Source organism: Canis aureus, chromosome 4 (genome assembly GCF_053574225.1).
Source record: "Canis aureus isolate CA01 chromosome 4, VMU_Caureus_v.1.0, whole genome shotgun sequence".
NCBI lineage: Eukaryota > Metazoa > Chordata > Mammalia > Carnivora > Canidae > Canis > Canis aureus.
Window position 1 is genome coordinate 41,394,525 of NC_135614.1, and position 20,504 is coordinate 41,415,028.

A 20,504-nucleotide genomic window follows, 5' to 3' on the forward strand; every position below is an offset into this window, starting at 1 on the left:
CACCCAGGCTGCTCTTCTTTCACTTATTTTAACATCTTTGAGGTTATCTATATGGTGGCTCCTGTCATTCATTCATTTGTTTTTTTTATTGAATAGTATTCTGGTATATGGATTTACCACATTTTGCCTATCCACTAATCAATCAGTTGATGGGCATTTAGGTTGTTTCCAATCTGGGGCTATTATGAATAATGCCATTATGAACACTGACTCATAGATCTTTCTGTGCATATACGTTTTCATTTCTCATAGTGGACACCCAGAAGCAACCTTGCCAGGTCCTATGATAAGTTTGTTTTTGAGGAACTGCCAAAGTATTTTCCAAAGATGCTGTCCCATTTTACATTCCTTCCTTCAATGTATGAGGGTTGTCTCCAAAATCCTAGTCATATTTGTTTTTACCTGTTTTTTTTTTTTAATTATAGTCATTCTAGTTGGTGTGATACAGATGTCATTTCACAGTCTCATTTTGTGACTAACAGTGTTGAACATCTGTTTGTGTGCATATCGGCTATTGGTCTCTCTTCTTTGGATGAATATCGGTCTATACCTTTTGCTCATTTTTTGGATTGGGTTGTTTTCTTCTTACTGAGAACTTAGTTGTGTTCTTTGTAAATACTAGATACGAGTCCTTCCTTTATGGGATTTGATTTTGCAAATGTTTTGTCCTAGTTTATTATTATCTTTTCACTTCCTTAATGGTGGCTCTTCAGCACAAAAGTTTTGAATCATGAAGTTGAATTTACTAATATTTTATTATGTAAATCATGCTAAGAAATGTTTGCCTAACTCAAGGCTTTGAAGATTTTTTTACCCTGTGTATTCTTCTGGAAGGTTTATTGTTTTGGCTCTTATTTTTAGTCAATGATCAATTTGGGGTTAATTTTTTTGTGCATCGTGTGAGATAGGGGTCTAAGTTCTTTCTTTCACAGTAGATGAGGAGCCAGTTGTCCTGGTGCTGTTGTTAAACACTGTCCTTTCCTCCAATGAACTACTTTGGCACTTTTGTCAAAAATCAATTGACCGTAACATAAAGGTTTCTTTCTGGGCTCTCAGTTCTGTTTCATTGACCTAGTATGCGGTCCTTATACCATCCCACACTGTCCTAGCAAGCGTACCTTTGAACTCAGAAAGGGGAGGCCCTACAACTTTGCTCTTTTTCAAGAATGTTCTGGCTGTTCTCGGGAGTTTTTCATTTCCATATAAATTTCAGGGTCAGCTTGCCAATTTCTGGGGAAAAAATGCTGCTAGAGTTTTGATATGGATCATGTCAAATCTACAGATCAGTTTGAGGAGTATTGCCATCTGAAGTCTTAAAATCCAAGAATATGGTAATGTCTTTACATTTATTCAGATCTTCTTTGATTTGCTTCAGTAAAGTTTTATAATATTTAGTGTAGGAGTCTTACACTTCCTTGGTTAAACTTATTCTGAAGCATTTTATTCCTTTTGATATTAGGAGTGGATTTATATTCTTAATTTTCAGCTTTTTCATTGTTTGCATGTAAAAAAAAATTGATTTCCATACACAGATCTTGTATCCTGTCACCTTGTAGTTATTTATTAGTTCTCATAGTATATTCTTTTAGATTCCTTGGGATTTTATATATGTAAATATCATGTTGTCTGAGAATATAGATAGTTTTACTTCTTCCTTCTTTCAATGGGGATGCTTCTTTCTTGTTTCTTGCTCCTATGAAACTTATTACTGTTTTGGGATATCTGCCTGGATTATTATCCCCACCCCATCCCCCAGACTTCATAGCTCACTTCCTCACTTCTTTAGGTCTTTACTGCTTGTTGAGGCCTTCCTGGAACACCCTGTTTACACTGAACTCCATCTGCCCACTCCCAGCCCCTGCCCCTGCCCCACACAGCGTCACCCTTTTCCCGTTTCCATTTTCCCACAGCACTGACCACTTCATACTTTATACCTCTCCCCTCTCGGGATGGTCTCAAAAGTTCCAAGAATGAACCAAGCTGATGCTTGGCCAGTGTTGGATGAAGACGGGTCCAGAAGGAGTTTTTCTGGGGCACTCTGTCCCCTGCCCCATCCTTCTTGACTGGGAGGGGAAAGGTCTCTCTAGGCAGATGGGAAGACCTTCAGGAGGAATCAGGTGGGGATACCTATAGGCTGAGCAGCCACTGATGACACTAAGTTGAAGTGTATATATACAGGTACCTGCCCTGGCCACCCCAGGCACACCAAGACAAGGTCCTCAGTGGTCCACCTGAAGCTTGTTCGTACTTGATTTCTCCTGGATAGGAAATGCAGGTGCAGGGAGGTGGGGAGGATGGAGGAGGGTTCCCAGGGACTCCTCCAGCCCCCGACCCTTCTAGAGGTGATTAGGCTTTTGGAGACTCCACTTTATCCCTTGTAATCAGTAAACTACCTTCTCTATTTGCATGGAATTGAGAAACAGTTGCTCTTTGCATCCCCTCCCTTGTCTGGAGTTTGCTGTAGAACTAGGATTGGGGTTGGCCTGGGGTGTTCCCAGACTAGGCTTAGGTAGGTGGGGCCTGTGGTAGAAGAAGTCCCCCAACTGGGTGTCAGGTAATCCTGGATCCCAGTTCTGCTCTGTTCTTGCCTCAGAGTGAACTTGAGCAGGGCAAGTCAAGGCTTCAAAAAGTAGGTTTCCACCCCTGTCAAATGGGTCTAAGGAAGCTGCCCTGGGGGTAGGGGGCTATGCTCTCCCACTCTCCATCTTTATTTCTTCACCTATATACTCAGTGTAAGAATACTCCTCACGAGCTGGAGGTTCCAAGAAGATATTATCTGTCAAAAAAAGATTTTTATTATAGTAAAATACACATAAATTTTAACCTCTTAACCATTTTGAAGTGTACAGTTCAGTGGCATTAAGTACATTGACCTTGCTGTTGCACCCCCAAGAAGATATAACCCTTTAAAAAGTCCTGTTCAGGGACGCCTCAGTGGCTCAGCGGTTGGGCGCCTGCCTTCAGCTTAGGTCCCACGTCGGGCTCCCTGCATGGAGCCTGCTTCTCCCTCTCCCTATGTCTCAGACTGTGTCTCTCATAAATAAATAAATTTAATTAAAATAAATAAATAAATAAATAAATAAATAAATAAATAAATAAATAAAAAGTCCTGTTTATTGCCTGCCCTCCCCTTTTGTGTTCCACACCTGTGCTGGATGGGTGTCACCCTCTGCCCTCGTTCTTGCTTCCCTGAGTGGTGAGATGATTTCAGCATTCCTCTCTCTCCCAGACTGGGATGATGTCCCTCACAGGCCTGGCACAGAGTGGGCGCTCTATAAAAAGGAGTGAGTTGCAGAGTCACACGGCAGGGCCAGCCACCATGGGCTAAGCTGTTGGTATAGGCTCTCTGGGCAGCTGTGGTCGAGCACTGATGGGCATGCATGCTCCAAACCACACACTGTCCTTCCAGCTCGTTCATTCAAATCACTTATCCTTCCTGAGAGCTTTGGAGGAGGGTGCCACTGTCATCTCCATTTTGGAGATGAGAAACTGAGGCAGAGGGAGGCTATGGGAGTTGCTCCCAACATTGCCTCTTCGCATTAGTGGCAGAGGTGGAATTTGAACCCCAGCACTTGGGCAGGGCTGCACTGCTTTTCTCTAAATCATAAACCATTTGAATTTTAACTGTTTCATTGACGCAAGCCCTCTACGCTATTAAAGTCACTATGGAATGTGATTCAATTTCGCTTCAATTGTGAGTTCTCTTTTATTTGGACACCTTGATTTAGAGACTCCCATAAATTTCTCCATCGATGGGTTGCTAAGTGAATTATTAGACTGAATGCACTATTGCTTTACTACAACCTCCTTGTTCTCTATCTTTAAGTAGTGTCTGAAATTTCTGAGTTTAAATTAGAGAACAGAATATTAGCTCTGAAAAATAGCTAGTGCTTGTAAGATACATCAGGAAGATCCTCGTTAACTCTTTGGATGACTCATTAGGTAAAATAACTCGGTCCAATTTAATAACTTAGTCCGATTTAAGGCTGTTTCTCCACGCCCTATTAATGATTCTCAGGGTCTGGCATATGTATCAGTTGAAAAGCCATCAGGAGAGCTGGGGGAGTACAAAGCTCCATGGATTTGACAGTTACCAGATCGCTGAGGGCTTGGTTTCCTCATCTGTAAATGGGAACCTCCTCATGAGGACAATATGAAGATTAATGAGTTGGCTGTTGAAATACTGCCTGGCCCCCACAGTAAGCATTAGATCATGTTAACAATTATTACCGCCTCAGCTGAGCTGGCTGCTTTCACTGAAGCTTCCACTTCACCCGGAGTTCACCTAGAGGCCATGCAACTGGACCCCAACTTTCATGATGAAAAACTGCAGGCATACAGAAAGGTAGGACGCCTACCATTCATGAACACCCTTCTACCTGCAGCACAGACTCAATAGCTGTTAATGGTTTGCCATTGTCTTGCCGATTTGTGTTTTCTGCTGAACATTTAGAGCAAGTTACTAACATCATGATCTTTCACTGCTAAATTCTTCAGCGTGCATCTTTTAAGAATAAGATATGTTCCTAAGCCACCACCAAAATTAATAATTCCATAATATCATCTAACAACCAGCCCATGGTCAAATTTCCCTTGTCTCAGCAGAGGGTGCTATCAAATTTTGGATTTTTGCCAATCTGATAGATGAGAATCTCTCAGTGTAATTATAATTTTCTGGCCTCTTGTTATGATGATGAGTGAGCATTTTTTAACATGTTCAGGGGCCTTCTGCAATTCTTTTCCTGTGATCTATCTGCTCATGGCTTTTGTCCATTTTAAAATCATATTTTTGGTTTTTTCATTGCTACTTCTAATCACTCCTTATATATTGGGGAAATTACTCTTTGTCTTTAAGTTACAGATTTGTCTTCCATTTGCATTTGGTAACTTTGCTTATGGTGGTTTTTTGTTTGTTTTCACCATGAAAAGCCTTTTTTTTTTTTTTTATGAAAAGCTTTTTTGAAAAATTTTACTTTGATTTTATGTAGTTGAATTCATCAAACTTTTCTTTTTTTTTTTGCCCCCCCCCCCATCAAACTTTTCTTTTATTATTTCTGAATTTTGATTCCTAAATTGAAAGGCTTTCCTCACTCCTGGGTTGTAAAGGAATCTCTTCATGTTTTCACCCACAAGTTGTAAGGTTTCATTTTAAAAATCTGAATCTCAGGGCACCTGGGTGGCTCAGTAGGTTAAGTGGTTAACCAACTGCCTTTGGCTAGAGCTGTCATCCCAGGGTCCTGGGATTGGCCCAGATTCAGGTTCTTTGTTAGATGGGAAGTCTGCTTCTTTCTCTTCCTCTGACCGTCCCCCCTACTTGTGCTCCTGTACTCTCTCTCTCTCTCTTTTGAATAAATGACAACTATTTTAAAAATAAAAATAAAAATTCTAAATCTCTGGTTCATTTGGTATTTAGTGTTTGGTGAGGTATGGGTCCACTTTTACCTTTTTTTCGAAATGGCTATGCAATTGTCCTAGGATCACTTATTTAATAGTTCATCACATCTCAGTGATTTGGGATGCCACTTTGGTCATACATCAAACTTCCATATGTAGTTGGGCAAATTTCTGGATTTTCTATTCTGTTTCATTTTCTATTCTGTTTCCACTCTATCTGGCTATTCATGTTCCTAGCTATACTATTTTAATTATAGGACTTTATGGCATTTAAAAATATCTGGTAGGGCTTACCTCCACCCCACTGCCCTTTTTAGTTTTCTTAGCTATTCTTCATTATTTATCATTTCACATCAACTCCAGGATCACCTCTTTTAACTCCAAGAAAAAAAAATGTAAAAACCATCCTCAGGAAAAAAAAAAAAAAAAACATCCTCAATATTTTCATGAAGATCATGTGAAATGGATATATTTACCTGGGCCAAATGGACATCTTTATTGAGACATCTGATCCAAGAACATGTTATCAGGAGGCTTTTGTGGGGGGCACATGTTAATAGATTGAGTTGTGTCCCTCCCAAAAGATATACTGACACCCTAACCACTAGTACCTCAGAATGTGACCTTATTTGGAAAGAACGTCTTTACATAGGTAATTAAGTTAAAATGAGGTCATTAGGTTAGGCTCTAATCCAATATGATTGGTGCCACTATATGAAGGGGAACTTTGGACATAGACATGAGCCCAGAGAGAACACCACGTAAAGATGAAGGTAGAGGTCAGGATGGTGCTCCTGCAAGCCAAGGAACACCAAAAGACTGTGAACAAGCCACCAGCCACTAGGACAAAAGCATGGGACAGATTCTCCTTCCTGGCCCTCAAAGGCACCAACCTTTCCTGTACCTTGGTCTCAGACTTCTGGCCTCCAAAACTGTGAAACAATTTTTTTTTTTTTTTTTTAAATCCAGTGGGCTATGGGACGCCTGGGTGGCTCAGGGTTGAGCTTCTGCCTTTGGCTCAGGTCATGATTCCAGGGTCCAGGATCAAGTCCCACATCCAGCTCCCTGTGAAGAGCCTGCTTCTCTTTCTGCCTATATCTCTGCCTCTCTCTGTGTGTCTCTCATGAATAAATAAAGTCTTTAAAAAAATAAAACTAAAATTTAAAATAAATCCAGTGGGCTAGTTGTGTTTTGTTACAGCAGTCCTAGCAGCCTACTACAGGCCCCTTGGAGGATCTCTTAGGCCAGAAGTGAGCAGTCTAGTCACAACTTCAGGACATGGTGAAGAATTTGTATGCTTTCCTACCCCTGACCCTAAGCAAGCCCAGCAAGTCCTGTTTCTTGCCTGCCTGAAGTTGGATGACTGAGCCAATGAATGCATTGGAAAGCTGGAGGTGTGACTTCATTCTCAATGGGTGGCCAAACCCATTGAGGTAAAAGCCAATGAATGAGTCATTTGTGCAATGTGGCTCAGTGAGTCAGGGAGGGCTAGGCAGAAAGCCCAAGTCTGGGGCATATTTTCTCTTCCCTTTCCTTTGGAACCTAGAACTGGCCCCCTAAAAGTCACCAACCCAAGAAATAAACAGTGAAATAGTGTAACACACCACCCTCATGACACACCCCCTGTGTGCTGGGGAAAGATAAGGACAAAGGACTAAAGAGAATGAGTATGAGGCATCCAGCTGAGCCACTTGCTTGCTGTGTGCCTTCGGATATGTTAGTTAACTTCTCTGGGCCTGTGTTCCTCTATTTCTTCACATGAGGGTGGTAGTAGGACCTGTCTGACAGGTTAGTGTCATGGCCATACAGGGAAATGAATATAAAGCACTTGGCAAAGGACCAGGCCCAGCTCAAGTGCTCAACAGAGATTGGCAATGATTATCAATAATTGCCCCTAAATAATTTACCCACAAAGACAAACGTGTGATCTACCAATCTTGAGTCTTCACCTATGACTCTGAACATACTCCAGACAACTTTCCCTTCCTTCTTTTAGGGAGGTTTGGAGTAGACCAACCATGATCTCATTTGCTCCCTCCAACGTTAATTAGTGTTTTCTAATTATGAAAAGGAAATTATGTCTCAATTCATACTCTGTCTAAAAGAAATTAACTAACAACAGAAAGGTGTCATTTCTCACTATGGCGTCAGTTCCCCTGGCAGCCCCGGGCGTGGCTTGGGGCTATGTTGGCAGACTGTGTCCTTGGTTCAGGGACAGGCCTGCCTGAGTCATAGAGGCCCTGCTACTTCCTGGTCCCCCTCCTGAGCTCCTGGGCTCATCTTCATATGTTTGTTCAATAAACCTGCTTTGAGGTATATGCTGAGGGCCAAGAGAGGCAAGAAGCCACGTCCCTGCTCCCAAGCTAGTGGGAAAGACAAAAATGATCAGCCATGGACACTGTTCACACAGGCTGCTGGGGCTTCATCTGGTCTCACAGCAAATCTGAGAGCTGGTATCTTGAGGTTACTGCTGTCCCATTTTTCAGGGGGAGGAAACTGAGGCTCCCAGAGGGAAGTGGTCAATAATCAAAGCCCACCTCTCAGAGGCATTTCATCCAGACATTTCTATTCTACATCAGTCCTTCTGTCTCCAGTTAGACATGCCTCCTTTGGGCATCTTTCCCTCATAACCTTCTCCTAGCTGAGTAGGAGTCCTGTTTTTGGCCTCCTCCATCTGTACCCCTAGCCCTTAGCACCTGGGTTGTACGTGTTTATTAACAAGTATGTCCCTGTCAGAATGTTTGTTAATTGAATGCATGCAGTAATTCCTGTCCATCTTAAACCTGTTACTGTACTGTATTCTACTGGATATAAGAGGTCAGCAGTTTTAAGGCCCTTTCATTAATCTATGCACCATTAAAAAAGAAAAATGCTACCAATTAACTATGTCGACTAACTGTGATATGCCTCTGATTGTAAGTCACATTCCACTTTGAGGAATGCTAAAATATAAAAAAACGTGCCTTACACTCAATGAAACATATAAACAATTACTGCTTTTACTTATATTTATTTTTTTAAAGAGGGGGAGAGAGAGAGAGAGTAGAAGAGGTAAGACAGAGGGCAGAGAGCACGGGAAAATCTTAAGCAGGCTCCACGCCCAGTGTAGAGCCCAATCTCATGACCTTGAGATCATGACCTGAGCTGAAATCAAGATGTGGATGCTTAACTGACTGAGCCACCCATGCACCTCAACAATTACTGCTTTTAAACACATCCTAGGGTAAGAAGAGTTTATAAATATCCACATATTAATAATAAAGTTTACTAAACACTCTGTGTCAGGCATTATTCTAAAGTGCTTTTCATTCATGATCTCATATCAGAGGTTGGCAAACTTTTCCTATAAAAGGACAGAAGTAAACACCTTAAGCTTTGTGAAGCATAAAGTGTCACAACTACTCACCTCCCATCGCAGTGTGAAAGCAGACACAGGGGATACGTAAACCATATGTGTGGGTATGTCCCAATAAAACTTTATTGATGAACAAGAGGATTTGAATCTCATGCAACTTTCAAGTGTCACACAGGGTATTATTCTTCTTTTGATTTTTCCCACAACCATTTAACATGTAAATACCATTCCCAGCTTGTGGGTAGTACCAAAAGAGGGAATGGGCTTGATTTGGGTCAGAGACTGTAGTTTACTGATCCCTGTCCCATATGCTCTTCATATTGGCCCCACAAGATGCTTTTTTTTTTTTTTTAACACCTGATGCTTAATTTTATTTTTTTAATGATGAACATTTAAAAAAATTTTTTTACTTAAATTCAATTAATTAAAATAGGATGTACTATTAATTTCAGAGATAGAGTTCAGTGATTCATCAGTCTTATATAACAGCCAGTGCTCACGACACCATGTGCCCTCCTTAATGCCCATTCCCCAGTAACCCCATCTCCCCATCCCCTCCCCTCCAGCGACCCTCAGTTTGTTTCCTATGATTAAGAGTCTTATATGGTTTGTCTCTGATTTCGTCTTGTTTTATTTTTCCTCTCTTCACCTATGATCCTCTGTTTTCTTACATTCCACATGAGTGAGAGCCTATAGATAATTGTCTTTCTCTGATGGACATAGCATAATGTCCTCTAGTTCCATCTACGTCCTTGCAAATAACAAGATTTCATTTTCTGATGGCTAAGTAATATTCCATTCTATGTGTATATACCACATCTTCTTTATCCATTCATCCATCTATCAATGGACATCTGGGCTCTTTCCATAATTTGGCTATTGTGGATATTAATGCTATAAACATTGGGGTGCAGGTGCCCCGTCGCATCACTACATTTGTATCTTTGGGGTAAATACTCAGTGACGTAATTGCTGGATTGTAGGGTAGCTCTATTTTCACCTTTTTGAGGAACCTCTATACTGTCTTCCAGAGTGGCTGCACCAGCTTGCATTCTCACCAACAGTATAAGAGGGTTCCCCTTTCTCCACATCCTCGCCAGCATCTGTCATTTCCTGACTTGTTCATTTTAGCCATTCTGAATGTGTGAGGTGGTACAAGATGCTATTATCCTCATTTTACACATGAGGAAACAGTCTTTGAGAGGTAAAGTAACTTGCCCAAGGATACACAGCTGATGAGTGGTCAAGCTGGGATTCTAACCCAGGCAGTCTAACTCCGTAACTTGTCTTTAACAAGTTACCCTAAATAAGGTGAATATGGTTGACCCTAAATATGGTTGCCTTCTAATGTTTTTAACTTTTTGCTCTCATTACAACAGTTCCACATTTATGATGAAAAATGCAAACCACACAGAGTTATAAGGAAGAAAATGAAAGTAACCCCACCCTCCAAAGATAAATGCTTATGGGTTTTGAACACACAGCTCTCACAATGCTGACTAAAGTTAGAATGTTCTGAACACTGTGTGACTTTGGGTAGATTGCCTAATCTTTCTGGGCCCTTGTCTCTCAAAGGAGGGGGCTGATGCAGAGCATGCAGCTCTGCAGGCCCTCTCAGGCCTGACCCTGGTATTTGTTTGTCGGGATTGTGCAAGAGGAGCTGGCTCTGTCCTAACTTTCTGGGCATGGAGGGTGAAGTCGCCCCTTGCCAGCCCCTCAAGATGGGTTAAGTGGTCCCCACCTGTGACTCACCCAACTCCCAAGTTGACTTGGGGCCACTTGGGAGTGACTTTGGGCAGTAGGGACACCAGGGCCTGACTCAGGGGTCCTAAGAGGTTCAGGGTCCCTCCGGGACAGTTGCCAGGGACCCTTCTGCCCAGTGAGCAGAGCTCCAGGCAAGCAGGGAGTCAGAGACTTCAGCCAGCACTGCCTGGAATGGGACCTGCACAGGCAGAGGCCTTAATAGAGTGGTTCCTATGGCAGGAGGCCTGGGCCCTGCTCTGTCTCTCAGTGAGACAGAGCCAGGCTTTGGATCTGTGTCTGATGATTACTAGCATTACTAGCTGTATAATCATGTGCTTGGGCGCATTCCCTCTCTGAGCCTGTTTCCTTGCCTATAAAATGGGGAGAACCACCACCTCACAGGGTCAGTGATTAGTTCTTTGGGTGATACTGTAATGCAGCTGGCACAGGGGAGATGCTTAATAAATGACCATTCCTGACCCTTTTTCTTTGTATACTTTTCGACAGTATGCTTTTTTTTTTTTAAGATTTTAAAAATTTTATTTATTCATGAGAGACAGAGAGACAGAGAGAGAGAGAGATTGGCAGAGACACAGGCAGAGGGAGAAGCAGGTTCCATGCAGGGAGCCCCACGTCGGACTCCATCCCAGGTCTCCAGGATCACGCCCTGGACTGAAGGCGGCGCTAAACCGCTGAGCCACCCGGGCTGCCCCTGGTATGCTTTTAAAGCGTTCTGCCACAATGCCACAGATTACAAACCTACCATATGCCATGGCTTCATCCCAGGTAGTAGGGTGTGGAGGTCCAAAGATGAGAAAAACAATCCCTGCCCTCCAGTAACTCAGGGAGGGTGAGATAAGGATCAAAGACACTTTTACATAATCGGAATGTTTGGCCAAAGTCCTCCAGGACCGAAGGGCAGGAGAAGTTGGAGAAACCAGGGAAGGCTCCATGGAGATGCCACTTTGTCTGGGTCTTGGAGGATCAGAAAGATATGGCTGAGCCCAGAGGGGACAGCATCCTGGTGGGGGCGGGGGGATCAGTGTGAGCAAAGGTATGGGGGTGAGCACGCAGGCTCATGGAGTTTGCTGAGAGAGTAAGAGAGTTCAATGACGGTACTGTGGGGCTGGGCCGGAGGGATGGGGGAGGCCGGGGTGGTATACTTTGGGTCTGGTGGGAAAGGAGTCACGGAGGGTACTGAGTGAAGGCAGGAGCTGCCATACTGCACTGTTAAAGGCCTGTGGATTCTGAAAGACAACATGACCTGCAGGAGCCAGCTCCCCCTCCTGAGAGCACCCATTCTGGGTGTGACCCACCCAGGCCCTCTCTCACACATATTCTTGCTTAGTTCTAGATGGACAGGATTCCAAATTAACAAATGGGGAAACCAAAGCTCACATATGTTAAGCTGCTTGCCTAAGCTCGCAGAGTAGACAGTGAGCTGGGGCCACTTTCTGACTGTAATCTGTGAGAGTGCCACCCTTTCTCCTGTGACCCCAGGACAGATCCAAAAATCCAGTCTGAGGGAAGGATTTGGACAGGGCTTGTAGGGTAATGCCATCCCTGGCTACATGGAGTCCCTCACGGTCCCAGGGTACTTGTCATTCCTGCCATCACAGGAAGAAGAGTGGAGGCTCAGCAAGGGGAAGTGACTTTACTCGAGGCCACACATTGAGGGTGGGGAGTCCAGGCCAGGCCTTCTGAGTTCAAACCCTCCCTACTACCTCCCATTGCCTCTGGGTTTAATTTTAAGCACATCTTAAATTGGAAAGAACCCAGGTCAGAAAGGCACAGTTCTCTCCCAACTTGTATCCGCTGATTGATTCATGCTCTTCATACCTCTGCCCGCCAGGCCCACATTTTCAGTCCTATTCCCATCACCATAGACCAGATTACGTTAGGCCTCTCTGTGACTCAAACTTTAGCCAGCAGCAGCATCTCCACTACCTAGACTGGGGTCTTCAGTGGCTACACCCTGACCACCAAACCCCTTACCCAAGCCATTGTGTTAGTTGGTGTCAAGGAGAGACCTCTTCCTGAACTGTGCCTCTGTCCCATCCCAACCACACCTACCAGTGCCTTGATGCCAGACCCTTAAACACCCAGTGGCATGAGGATATAAGAACTGCTTGCTGCGAAGGGGAAAACCAAGAGATTTAGTGAATCACAATGGGAAGGGGTAGGGTAAGGTAAGGTCTGGGTTCCTTCCACTTACCATCTCTCACTTGGGCCTCAAACCCTCCATAAAGTAGGCAGTTGCAAACCCTTTCTACAGATGTTGATTTTAGAGGCTCAATAGGGAAAGAGATTAGCCTGCCATTACCCAGAAACAAAATAACAGCATGGGGGGCGGGGGGGGGGGGGGGGGGGGGGAGAAACAATGCCCTTTCCAGAAAAGAATAAAGAGGAAAACCCCACAGAGCTCAGCAGACACCTGACTCCAGGACCAGACTGTGCCACCACCACTATACTAGATGTGTAAAAAAAAAAAAAATTTTTTTTTAATGTGGGTAGGGAAGATATGATGAATGCACTTGGTTTAAAAAAAGGGGGGGGGCAGATCAAGTTGGTATGCTGTGAAAAGTCAGCAGCTGTAACTAACATTTTATGATTCAATGCAAAAAATATGTTGAGTTCCTCAGCTGAGTAAGTAGTATAAACAAAGATTTCTTTTTTTCTTTTTAAAGATACAGGGAGAGTGTTTCCATTATCTGGAGGACCTTTTTGCAGTCCTTAATGTTCACCTAAAGGTAGAAAACGCCCTTAAGAAAAAGCACTCAGTCCTGAACTTTATTCTAGAATGTAGGCAGAAAGTTTGAGCGTGTCTGAACACAGAAGCTAAACAAGGCAAATGCAGAAGTTGCGCTGGTGATACAGTCCCCAACTCAACGACACAGGGTCCTTGAAATCCCCATCCCATCCCCCCTGCCCGCGGAGAGGGGAAGAAACCGCAGAATGTTCCTGACTCTGCACCCTGGCCGGATGGCGCAATATTTATGTTTGTGTACCTAGCACGTCGGCGCCGCCCTCCCCCGCCCTCCCCCGCCCCGGAGGCCCGCCCTCGGACTCGGCGCGCGAGGGGCCGCTCGGGGTCTTCCCAAACGTCACCCATGGACTCCTAAAGCCACGTAGGACTGGATTTCGAATCCAACCCACATAGATGGCGAGAGTCAGGGCGTGGGGATCGAAGCCCCTGAGGCCAGCGCATAGTAGACATCCACACAGTATTTATGGACTAGAGAGATGGAGCAGCTCAACCGGTCTTTAAGCGAACGTGGCCAGAAACACGCCCGGTGACCCCTGGAGGGCGCTGTCGAGCCACGCCGGGGGAGGGGTGTCGCCTCCTCTAACGCGGAACCCCGCAATCCACGACGGCACCTTCAGCCCCGACATTTGCGACTTCATTCCCCTTACAGACCCGCCTTTCTCGGCTCAAAGTCCTATAGGAACGACATGATTAGGGATCACTTACCCCAGCGGGGTTCGACTGGAAGGCACTTTACTTGTTAAATGTTTCCCTTAAGTAACAGGAGAGCAAGTCTGGGAAAGGAGAGAACACTCCCCTGAACCTCACCCCGGCTCACCTCGGTTGTCCTTAATAGGCACATTCCATGGGCAAACTTATTACAGTTTCTCCCACCCTCATCTCAGGTTCCTCTCTGTCCCCCCACCCCCAGCATTGTGACACCGGGTGAAGTAAATCGCTTCTGGGGAACCTGATTTTCCGCGCCTACGCGTGACGAGGAAATGAGCGAAAGGGGGCACACGTGTATGCAAAAGCGCAGGAAGCCCCTTCCCACTCGGGGGGGCGGCGGCGGCGGCGGCGCGGGCGGGGGCGGGGGGGGAGGCCGCGGCCTGCCGCCCCCTCCCCCAGCCAGCCGCTCGGATCCCGGAGGCCAGCTCTTGGCTGGCAGCGCGCCCGCCACCTCTGCTCCCCTTGGGCCCGGAGAGCGGCGCAGGCCGGATCCTCGGAGACCCGGCAGGCGCAGGCCGGACGGCCGGACCGGGGCCCGAGCCAGCCGGCGGCCAGCGGATCCCGCTCCGAGGCCGATGACGTCTTCGCCTCTGGCTCCGCCGGCGCCAAGCCGGGCAGGGCGGGTGACGTCACCGCGGGCCACGTGACCGCCATTCAAACAAACAACTCCCCTCCCCCTGCGCGCCCGCCCCGCCCCGCCCCGCCCCGCCCCGCCCCGCCCCCAGAGAGGCCACATATAAACGCGTCCCCCCGGGCCGAGCTCGCTGCGAAGGACGCTGGGCTGTGCGGAGTGTGGCCGGGGCCGGAGGGGCAGTCGGGGGAGCAGCAGAGACGCCGAGGCGGCCGAGGGCCCCGCACGACGCCCCCTCGCGCAGTCTTAGGGCAGTTTGGGGTCCCGCACAGAGAGAAGCAGGGTCGGGCTTTTCCTCGAAAGCCTCTGCCCTGCCCTTGGCTTCCGAGGACAGAGCCCCGCGGACAGTGCGGCACGCTGGGGGCGCTAGGGCCGGCCATGGTCATGGACGTGGGCGCCCTGGACGCCGGAGGCCTGCGGACGCTGCTCCGGGAGCGCGCGGCGCAGTGCCTGCTGCTGGACTGCCGCTCCTTCTTCGCTTTCAACGCGGGCCACATCGCCGGCTCCGTCAACGTGCGCTTCAGCACCATCGTGCGGCGCCGGGCCAAGGGCGCCATGGGCCTGGAGCACATCGTGCCCAACGCCGAGCTGCGCGGCCGCCTGCTGGCCGGCGCCTACCACGCCGTGGTGCTGCTGGACGAGCGCAGCGCCGCCCTGGACGGCGCCAAGCGCGACGGCACCCTGGCCCTGGCCGCGGGCGCGCTCTGCCGCGAGGCGCGCGCCGCGCGAGTCTTCTTCCTCAAAGGTACGGCCCCCGGAGGCGCCCGCGCCCCGCGCCCCGCGCCCCGCGCCGGCCGTCCCCCAGCCCCTGCGGGCCGCTCCGCCTGGAGCGCGCGGGCGCCCGAGCCCTGTTCCGGGGACTTGTCCTGGGCTTTGTTCCGCTTTAAGAACAAAGACTTGCCTGGGCCTCTGCGGGGTAAAACTTGAGCCCGGGTGGGCGGGCGGGGGTGTTGGATGAAGGTGCCCTGTCCCCGAGGATGCTAATGGAAACAACTGTGTCTCTTTGTCTTCCCAGGAGGCTATGAAGCTTTCTCAGCTTCCTGCCCGGAGCTGTGCAGCAAACAGTCGACCCCCATGGGGCTCAGCCTTCCTCTGAGTACTAGCGTCCCTGACAGCACCGAATCCGGGTGCAGTTCTTGCAGCACCCCACTCTATGACCAGGTTAGTAGGGGACCGTGCCAGAGGGGGTAAAGAACAGCTGGAAGAGCGGTGCTAGGGACAATATACAAAGTAACTTGCTGGTTTGTAAGGGACAGGACGCGGGGCTAGTAGTTTATCCCGCGGTTAAGCGGTCTGATGGAGCGGAGTCTAACTGCTGGCACTACAGAAATGAACTTGAGGCAAATGGATTTAGCCCCCTACTTGTTTATGCTCCAACAACAGGGCTGAATTCACCCGGTATCTGAAACTGACTTTTCCAGCAGGGAGTTTTTGTGGGTGTGGGCATTGACTTTGAGCAAAACCTGACCAGTGTTGGATATTTCTGGATTTCAGGGTGGCCCGGTGGAGATCCTCCCCTTTCTGTACCTGGGCAGTGCCTATCATGCTTCCCGCAAAGACATGCTGGACGCCTTGGGCATCACTGCCTTGATCAACGTCTCAGCCAATTGTCCCAATCATTTTGAGGGTCACTACCAGTACAAGAGCATCCCCGTGGAAGACAACCATAAGGCGGACATCAGCTCCTGGTTCAACGAGGCTATTGACTTCATAGGTAAATGGACAGATGCCTGGGACTTCTGCCTTGCTTCCACATTTTAGTCACTGAGCCCAACTCTGTGGCAAGGACTAAAATGACCTCCGCCTGAGCTTTCTCCATACATTCAATAAGTTGGTGCAGGCAGCCGTCCCTGCAAAGTCCCATTTAACAAATTAGCAAACAGGCTCAGAAAGGTTTTTTTTTTTTTTTTTTTTTTTTTTTGAGGCTCAGAAAGTTTGAACCGACTTCCCGTCCAGGATCACTTCTGCTTTGTGGAGATGCCTGGTCTTGGTTTAAATCCCATGCTATTTTTTGCACATGCCCTCGTTGCCTCCACAGAGCACTGTGTGCTGGCTTGTGGTTCTCTGGACAGGACACACATAATTCTTAGGCACCCTATGCCTGGGGTTGGGGTTGTACCCCTAAGCTCTTGAGTAACCAGCCACGCTTTGTTTTCCAGACTCCATCAAGAATGCTGGAGGAAGGGTGTTTGTCCACTGCCAGGCAGGCATTTCCCGATCAGCCACCATCTGCCTCGCTTACCTCATGAGGACTAACCGAGTCAAGCTGGATGAGGCCTTTGAGTTTGTGAAGCAGAGAAGAAGCATCATTTCCCCCAACTTCAGCTTCATGGGCCAACTGCTGCAGTTTGAGTCCCAAGTCCTGGCTCCACACTGCTCAGCAGAGGCCGGGAGCCCTGCCATGGCTGTGCTGGACCGCAGCACCTCCACCACTACCGTCTTCAACTTCCCTGTCTCCATCCCCGTCCACTCCACGAACAGTGCGTTGAGCTACCTGCAGAGCCCCATTACGACCTCTCCCAGCTGCTGAAAGGCCACGGGAGGTGATCTCCAACCCCGCTGGGACTCTAGGCTCCTTGAGGAGAAATGCAGTAACTCTGGGGAGGGGCTTCTGAGGGCTGGTCCTTATTTATTTAATTTCATCCCGAGTTCCACTGGGTTCCTAAGCAGTCATAGTGATGATGTAGCATCAAGATGTTTGCTGAACTCAGCACATTTGGGACCAATATATAGTGGGTACATCAAGTCCCTCTGACAAAAAGGGGCAGAAAAGAAAGGACTCATTGTATGAGCCAGTTTCTTTTTGCTTGCTCCTGTTTTTTGTAGGAACTCTTCATGCTTGACATACCTACCAGTATTATCATTCCTGACGACACATACCTATGAGAATATACCTTATTTATTTTTGTGTAGGTGCTCTGCCTTCACAAATGTCCATGTCTACTTCTAGAAGAACCAAATACCTCAATTTTTTTGTGTTTGAGTACTGTAATATCCTGTAAATACATCCTAAGCAGGTTTGTGTTCAGCACTGATGGAAAGCACCAGTGTTGTTTTTTTTTTTTTAGTTGTCAGCAGTTGTATGTTTATTTATGAACTGAAATAATATATTTCTTCTTTTAAGAAGACATTTTGTTACATAAGGACGACTTTTTTATACAACAGAATAAATTATGGCATTTCTATTAATCTCAATGCTTTATTTCTTGGGAAGCCCCAGCTAATCCCTCTCCCGTGAGTGAAACCATCTGGACAGGGGTCTCACAGATGTGTGTCTCAGGATCTGGTCTGTGACTTGGTGGCCCTTCCAAGATGGCTGGGTAGCGCAGAGAGGTAGAAAAGTGATCTGTCAAAAAAAAAAAAAAAAAAGAAAAGTGATCTGTCATGGAAAACCAGGTACTGCAGCTGAACTCTTCATATCAGATCTGGGGTGTCCACCCATGTTTTCCTACCATATTACACAGGGAGCCCAAGTGTTCCAGAGCCAAAAAGGAATGACCACTTGCTTGGGTTGCCTTTTTTTCTTTAACACTTTACCCAGGATAATATAAAAAGCCATCTTCTCTTTGCTGAACTATACTAGAATTAGGAGGCTGATGGATTTCCAAAACACCTGACATAAATGTGTTCCTGCTATGTGTATGGTAGTATGTGCTACCTGGTCCCAAACAACTCCGCAAGACCCAAAAGCAGACATGCTGAGACCCAGCGTAGCTAAGTGACAGTGGGGGGAATTGGGCCCAACATCCTGTTTTGTTCCCTAATTCTATGTGGCTTGCACTTTATCACTTGCTTCTCTCTCACGTGCTTTTTTTTTTTTTTTGCCTTTGAAAAGACCTTTATTTTTATGAAAAGAATACAAAGCACTGTGAGCAAATACAACATAAATCACCTGAAATTCCCACCTCCAACCTGACCATTAAAACTTTGGAGTACATCCATGTTAGCATTTTTATGTATATACACCTAGAATTTTTGGCTTCCTTCAGGTCACTTGCTGGTCTGATTTCATAATTTTGATGAAGATAAGCAATCAAATTTGATTTGCTCTAGGGCAAGATTCTGGATTATTACTCTTGACGTACAGGACAAATCTTTTGTAATTGACTACCAACCCATAATCCATTCTATAATGTTGAATTAAATAACAGTATAGCTCTCGCATTACTGGTCCCTTAGCTCCTGTCTCCTCTACCCCTCTAGTTGTTTCTGGACAAAGCGATGTAGGAAGCAGAAAAGGAAACATCTTACTTGACTTCTCCAGTAGTGCCCTGAACAGTGGTCCTGGTCCAGCCAGGTCATTTAAGGCCTTGACACCCAATCAGTGTCCTTGACCTTTCCCCACTGGTTCGCCATCTGCCACTTGAGTCTCAGAGCCTGAAAGATCCATGTGTTCTAAATTCTAAGAACTTATCCTGAGCTGGCAAGCTCATTTCCTTGGCAAGTGTGTTCACGCCTTTCAAAACAAACTGTACCCAGTGTTTTTATCAAACCCTAGAAATTTACTATTACAAATATCTCCTTTCGTGGAAACGTACCAGCAACTTCAAGTCCGTGGCAGATGCCGTGGCTGACTTCCCCGTGGGCTCAGGCCATCACTTTCTGCTTGGCAGGCACCGGCTGAACCAAAATTAATCTCCAGCGTGATCCACGCAGTGGAAAAATACAGCGGCTGCCTGAGGGAGCCGCCAGTGAAAACAATGCACTCTCTTCTCCCAGTGCAAGCTGCTTCACCCCCGCCAGCTCAGGAGAGCAGAGGTGATAACCTTCTTTCTCCATCTATCTGATTCCTGGTCTTTGGGCCCTCTGGAGAATGTCACTTTTGGCTGTTTTTCTTAGGGAAAAAGAAAAAAATAAAAACAAAAACAAAACCTCATGATAAGGAGAAAGATGTTCAAACTATTCAAATGTTTGTTTCTCAATAGATTGAAATAGAGACAACTCCATCATTTAATACGTGTAATGTGGTAATAATAGCTCTCAATTTTAGGGCTAGCACTGTGTGCCAGCTACTGTGCTAATTGTCTTATACACCTTCAAATTAAAACTTTAGCAGCAATACCCATTTTTTTTAAAGATTTTATTTATTATTAGAGACAGAGAGAGAGAGAATGGCAGAGACAGGCAGAGGGAGAAGCAGGCTCCATGCAGAGAGCCTGATGTGGGACTCGATCCCAGGTCTCCAGGATCACGCCCTGGGCTGAAATCAGAGCTAAACCGCTGAGCCACCGCGGCTGCCCAGCAAAACCCATTTTACAGAAGAGGAAACTGAGGCTCAGAGAGAGGAAGTGACATGTCCAGGTTCAGACAGCAAGTAACCAACATTTCAGAGACTGGAACCTGGGTCCAGAAGAAGACTGGGAACTGAAGTCTTAGTTCAGTCCAAAAGACAGCTTGAAGGAGTGGGGAGAGGGTGAATGTTATAGCCAACCAGACATCAGCATGGTTTTACCACATAATTCTGGGGTGGAAAAGCTATTTATTTATCCTTTGGGGCCTTAGCTTCCTTACTTGTAAATTGGTATAATAAAACCTGCTTCACGTGTCAGCAGGAAATAGGCTGGTGGATGTCAAGTGCGTGGCAGGTAGCAGGCCGTATAGGAACATTTAGACCCCATTCCTCATTACTGATAACGTCTAGTAGTTCTGGTGTCAGTTTTCCCACCCCTCAAATGACCAATATGCCCTGGATCTAATGGGTATGATTCCTCCCAGCCTTAGAGGATGCATCAATGCATACTTTATGCTTTTCTGTGGTTTCCATCAGGATCATTTCAACCCCAAACGCTTCCACCGCATCCTCTCCTTTCCTTGGAATTTTGCAAATCATAGCTAATTTGCCTCAGACTTGCAGCCTCTGGAGTCCATTTCCGCCCCCCTTCCCCTGCCTCTCCGGGATGACGTCA

At 46.6% G+C, this 20,504-nt stretch overlaps 1 protein-coding gene and 2 long non-coding RNA genes across 3 annotated transcripts; 1 reads left to right on the forward strand and 2 right to left on the reverse strand.

The window, feature by feature from the left end:
* Window positions 1–13,699: 13,699 nt before the first annotated feature.
* On the reverse strand, window positions 13,700–14,289 carry LOC144312618 (uncharacterized). Its single transcript, XR_013378118.1, has 2 exons — window positions 14,077–14,289; window positions 13,700–13,932 (listed from the first exon to the last, which is right to left on the reverse strand). It is a non-coding gene; the product is annotated as an uncharacterized LOC144312618 (long non-coding RNA).
* Window positions 14,290–14,714: 425 nt separating this feature from the next.
* DUSP1 (dual specificity phosphatase 1) lies at window positions 14,715–17,787 on the forward strand. Its single transcript, XM_077895521.1, has 4 exons — window positions 14,715–15,343; window positions 15,614–15,759; window positions 16,093–16,312; window positions 16,758–17,787. The coding sequence occupies exons 1-4, from the start codon at window positions 14,977–14,979 to the stop codon at window positions 17,126–17,128; spliced, it is 1,104 nt and encodes a 367-aa protein (XP_077751647.1). The 5' UTR covers window positions 14,715–14,976; the 3' UTR covers window positions 17,129–17,787.
* Window positions 17,649–20,500, reverse strand: LOC144312617 (uncharacterized). The gene is made up of 3 exons (XR_013378117.1): window positions 20,339–20,500; window positions 18,850–19,432; window positions 17,649–17,944 (listed from the first exon to the last, which is right to left on the reverse strand). It is a non-coding gene; the product is annotated as an uncharacterized LOC144312617 (long non-coding RNA).
* Window positions 20,501–20,504: the final 4 nt, after the last annotated feature.

Coding starts and splice junctions, on each gene's coding strand:
- DUSP1 (XM_077895521.1), top strand. CDS start 14,977: ATGGTCATGGACGTGGGCGCCCTGGACGCCGGAGGCCTGCGGACGCTG. Junction 15,344..15,613: donor GCGAGTCTTCTTCCTCAAAG/GTACGGCCCCCG, acceptor TTGTCTTCCCAG/GAGGCTATGAAGCTTTCTCA. Junction 16,313..16,757: donor CGAGGCTATTGACTTCATAG/GTAAATGGACAG, acceptor TTTGTTTTCCAG/ACTCCATCAAGAATGCTGGA.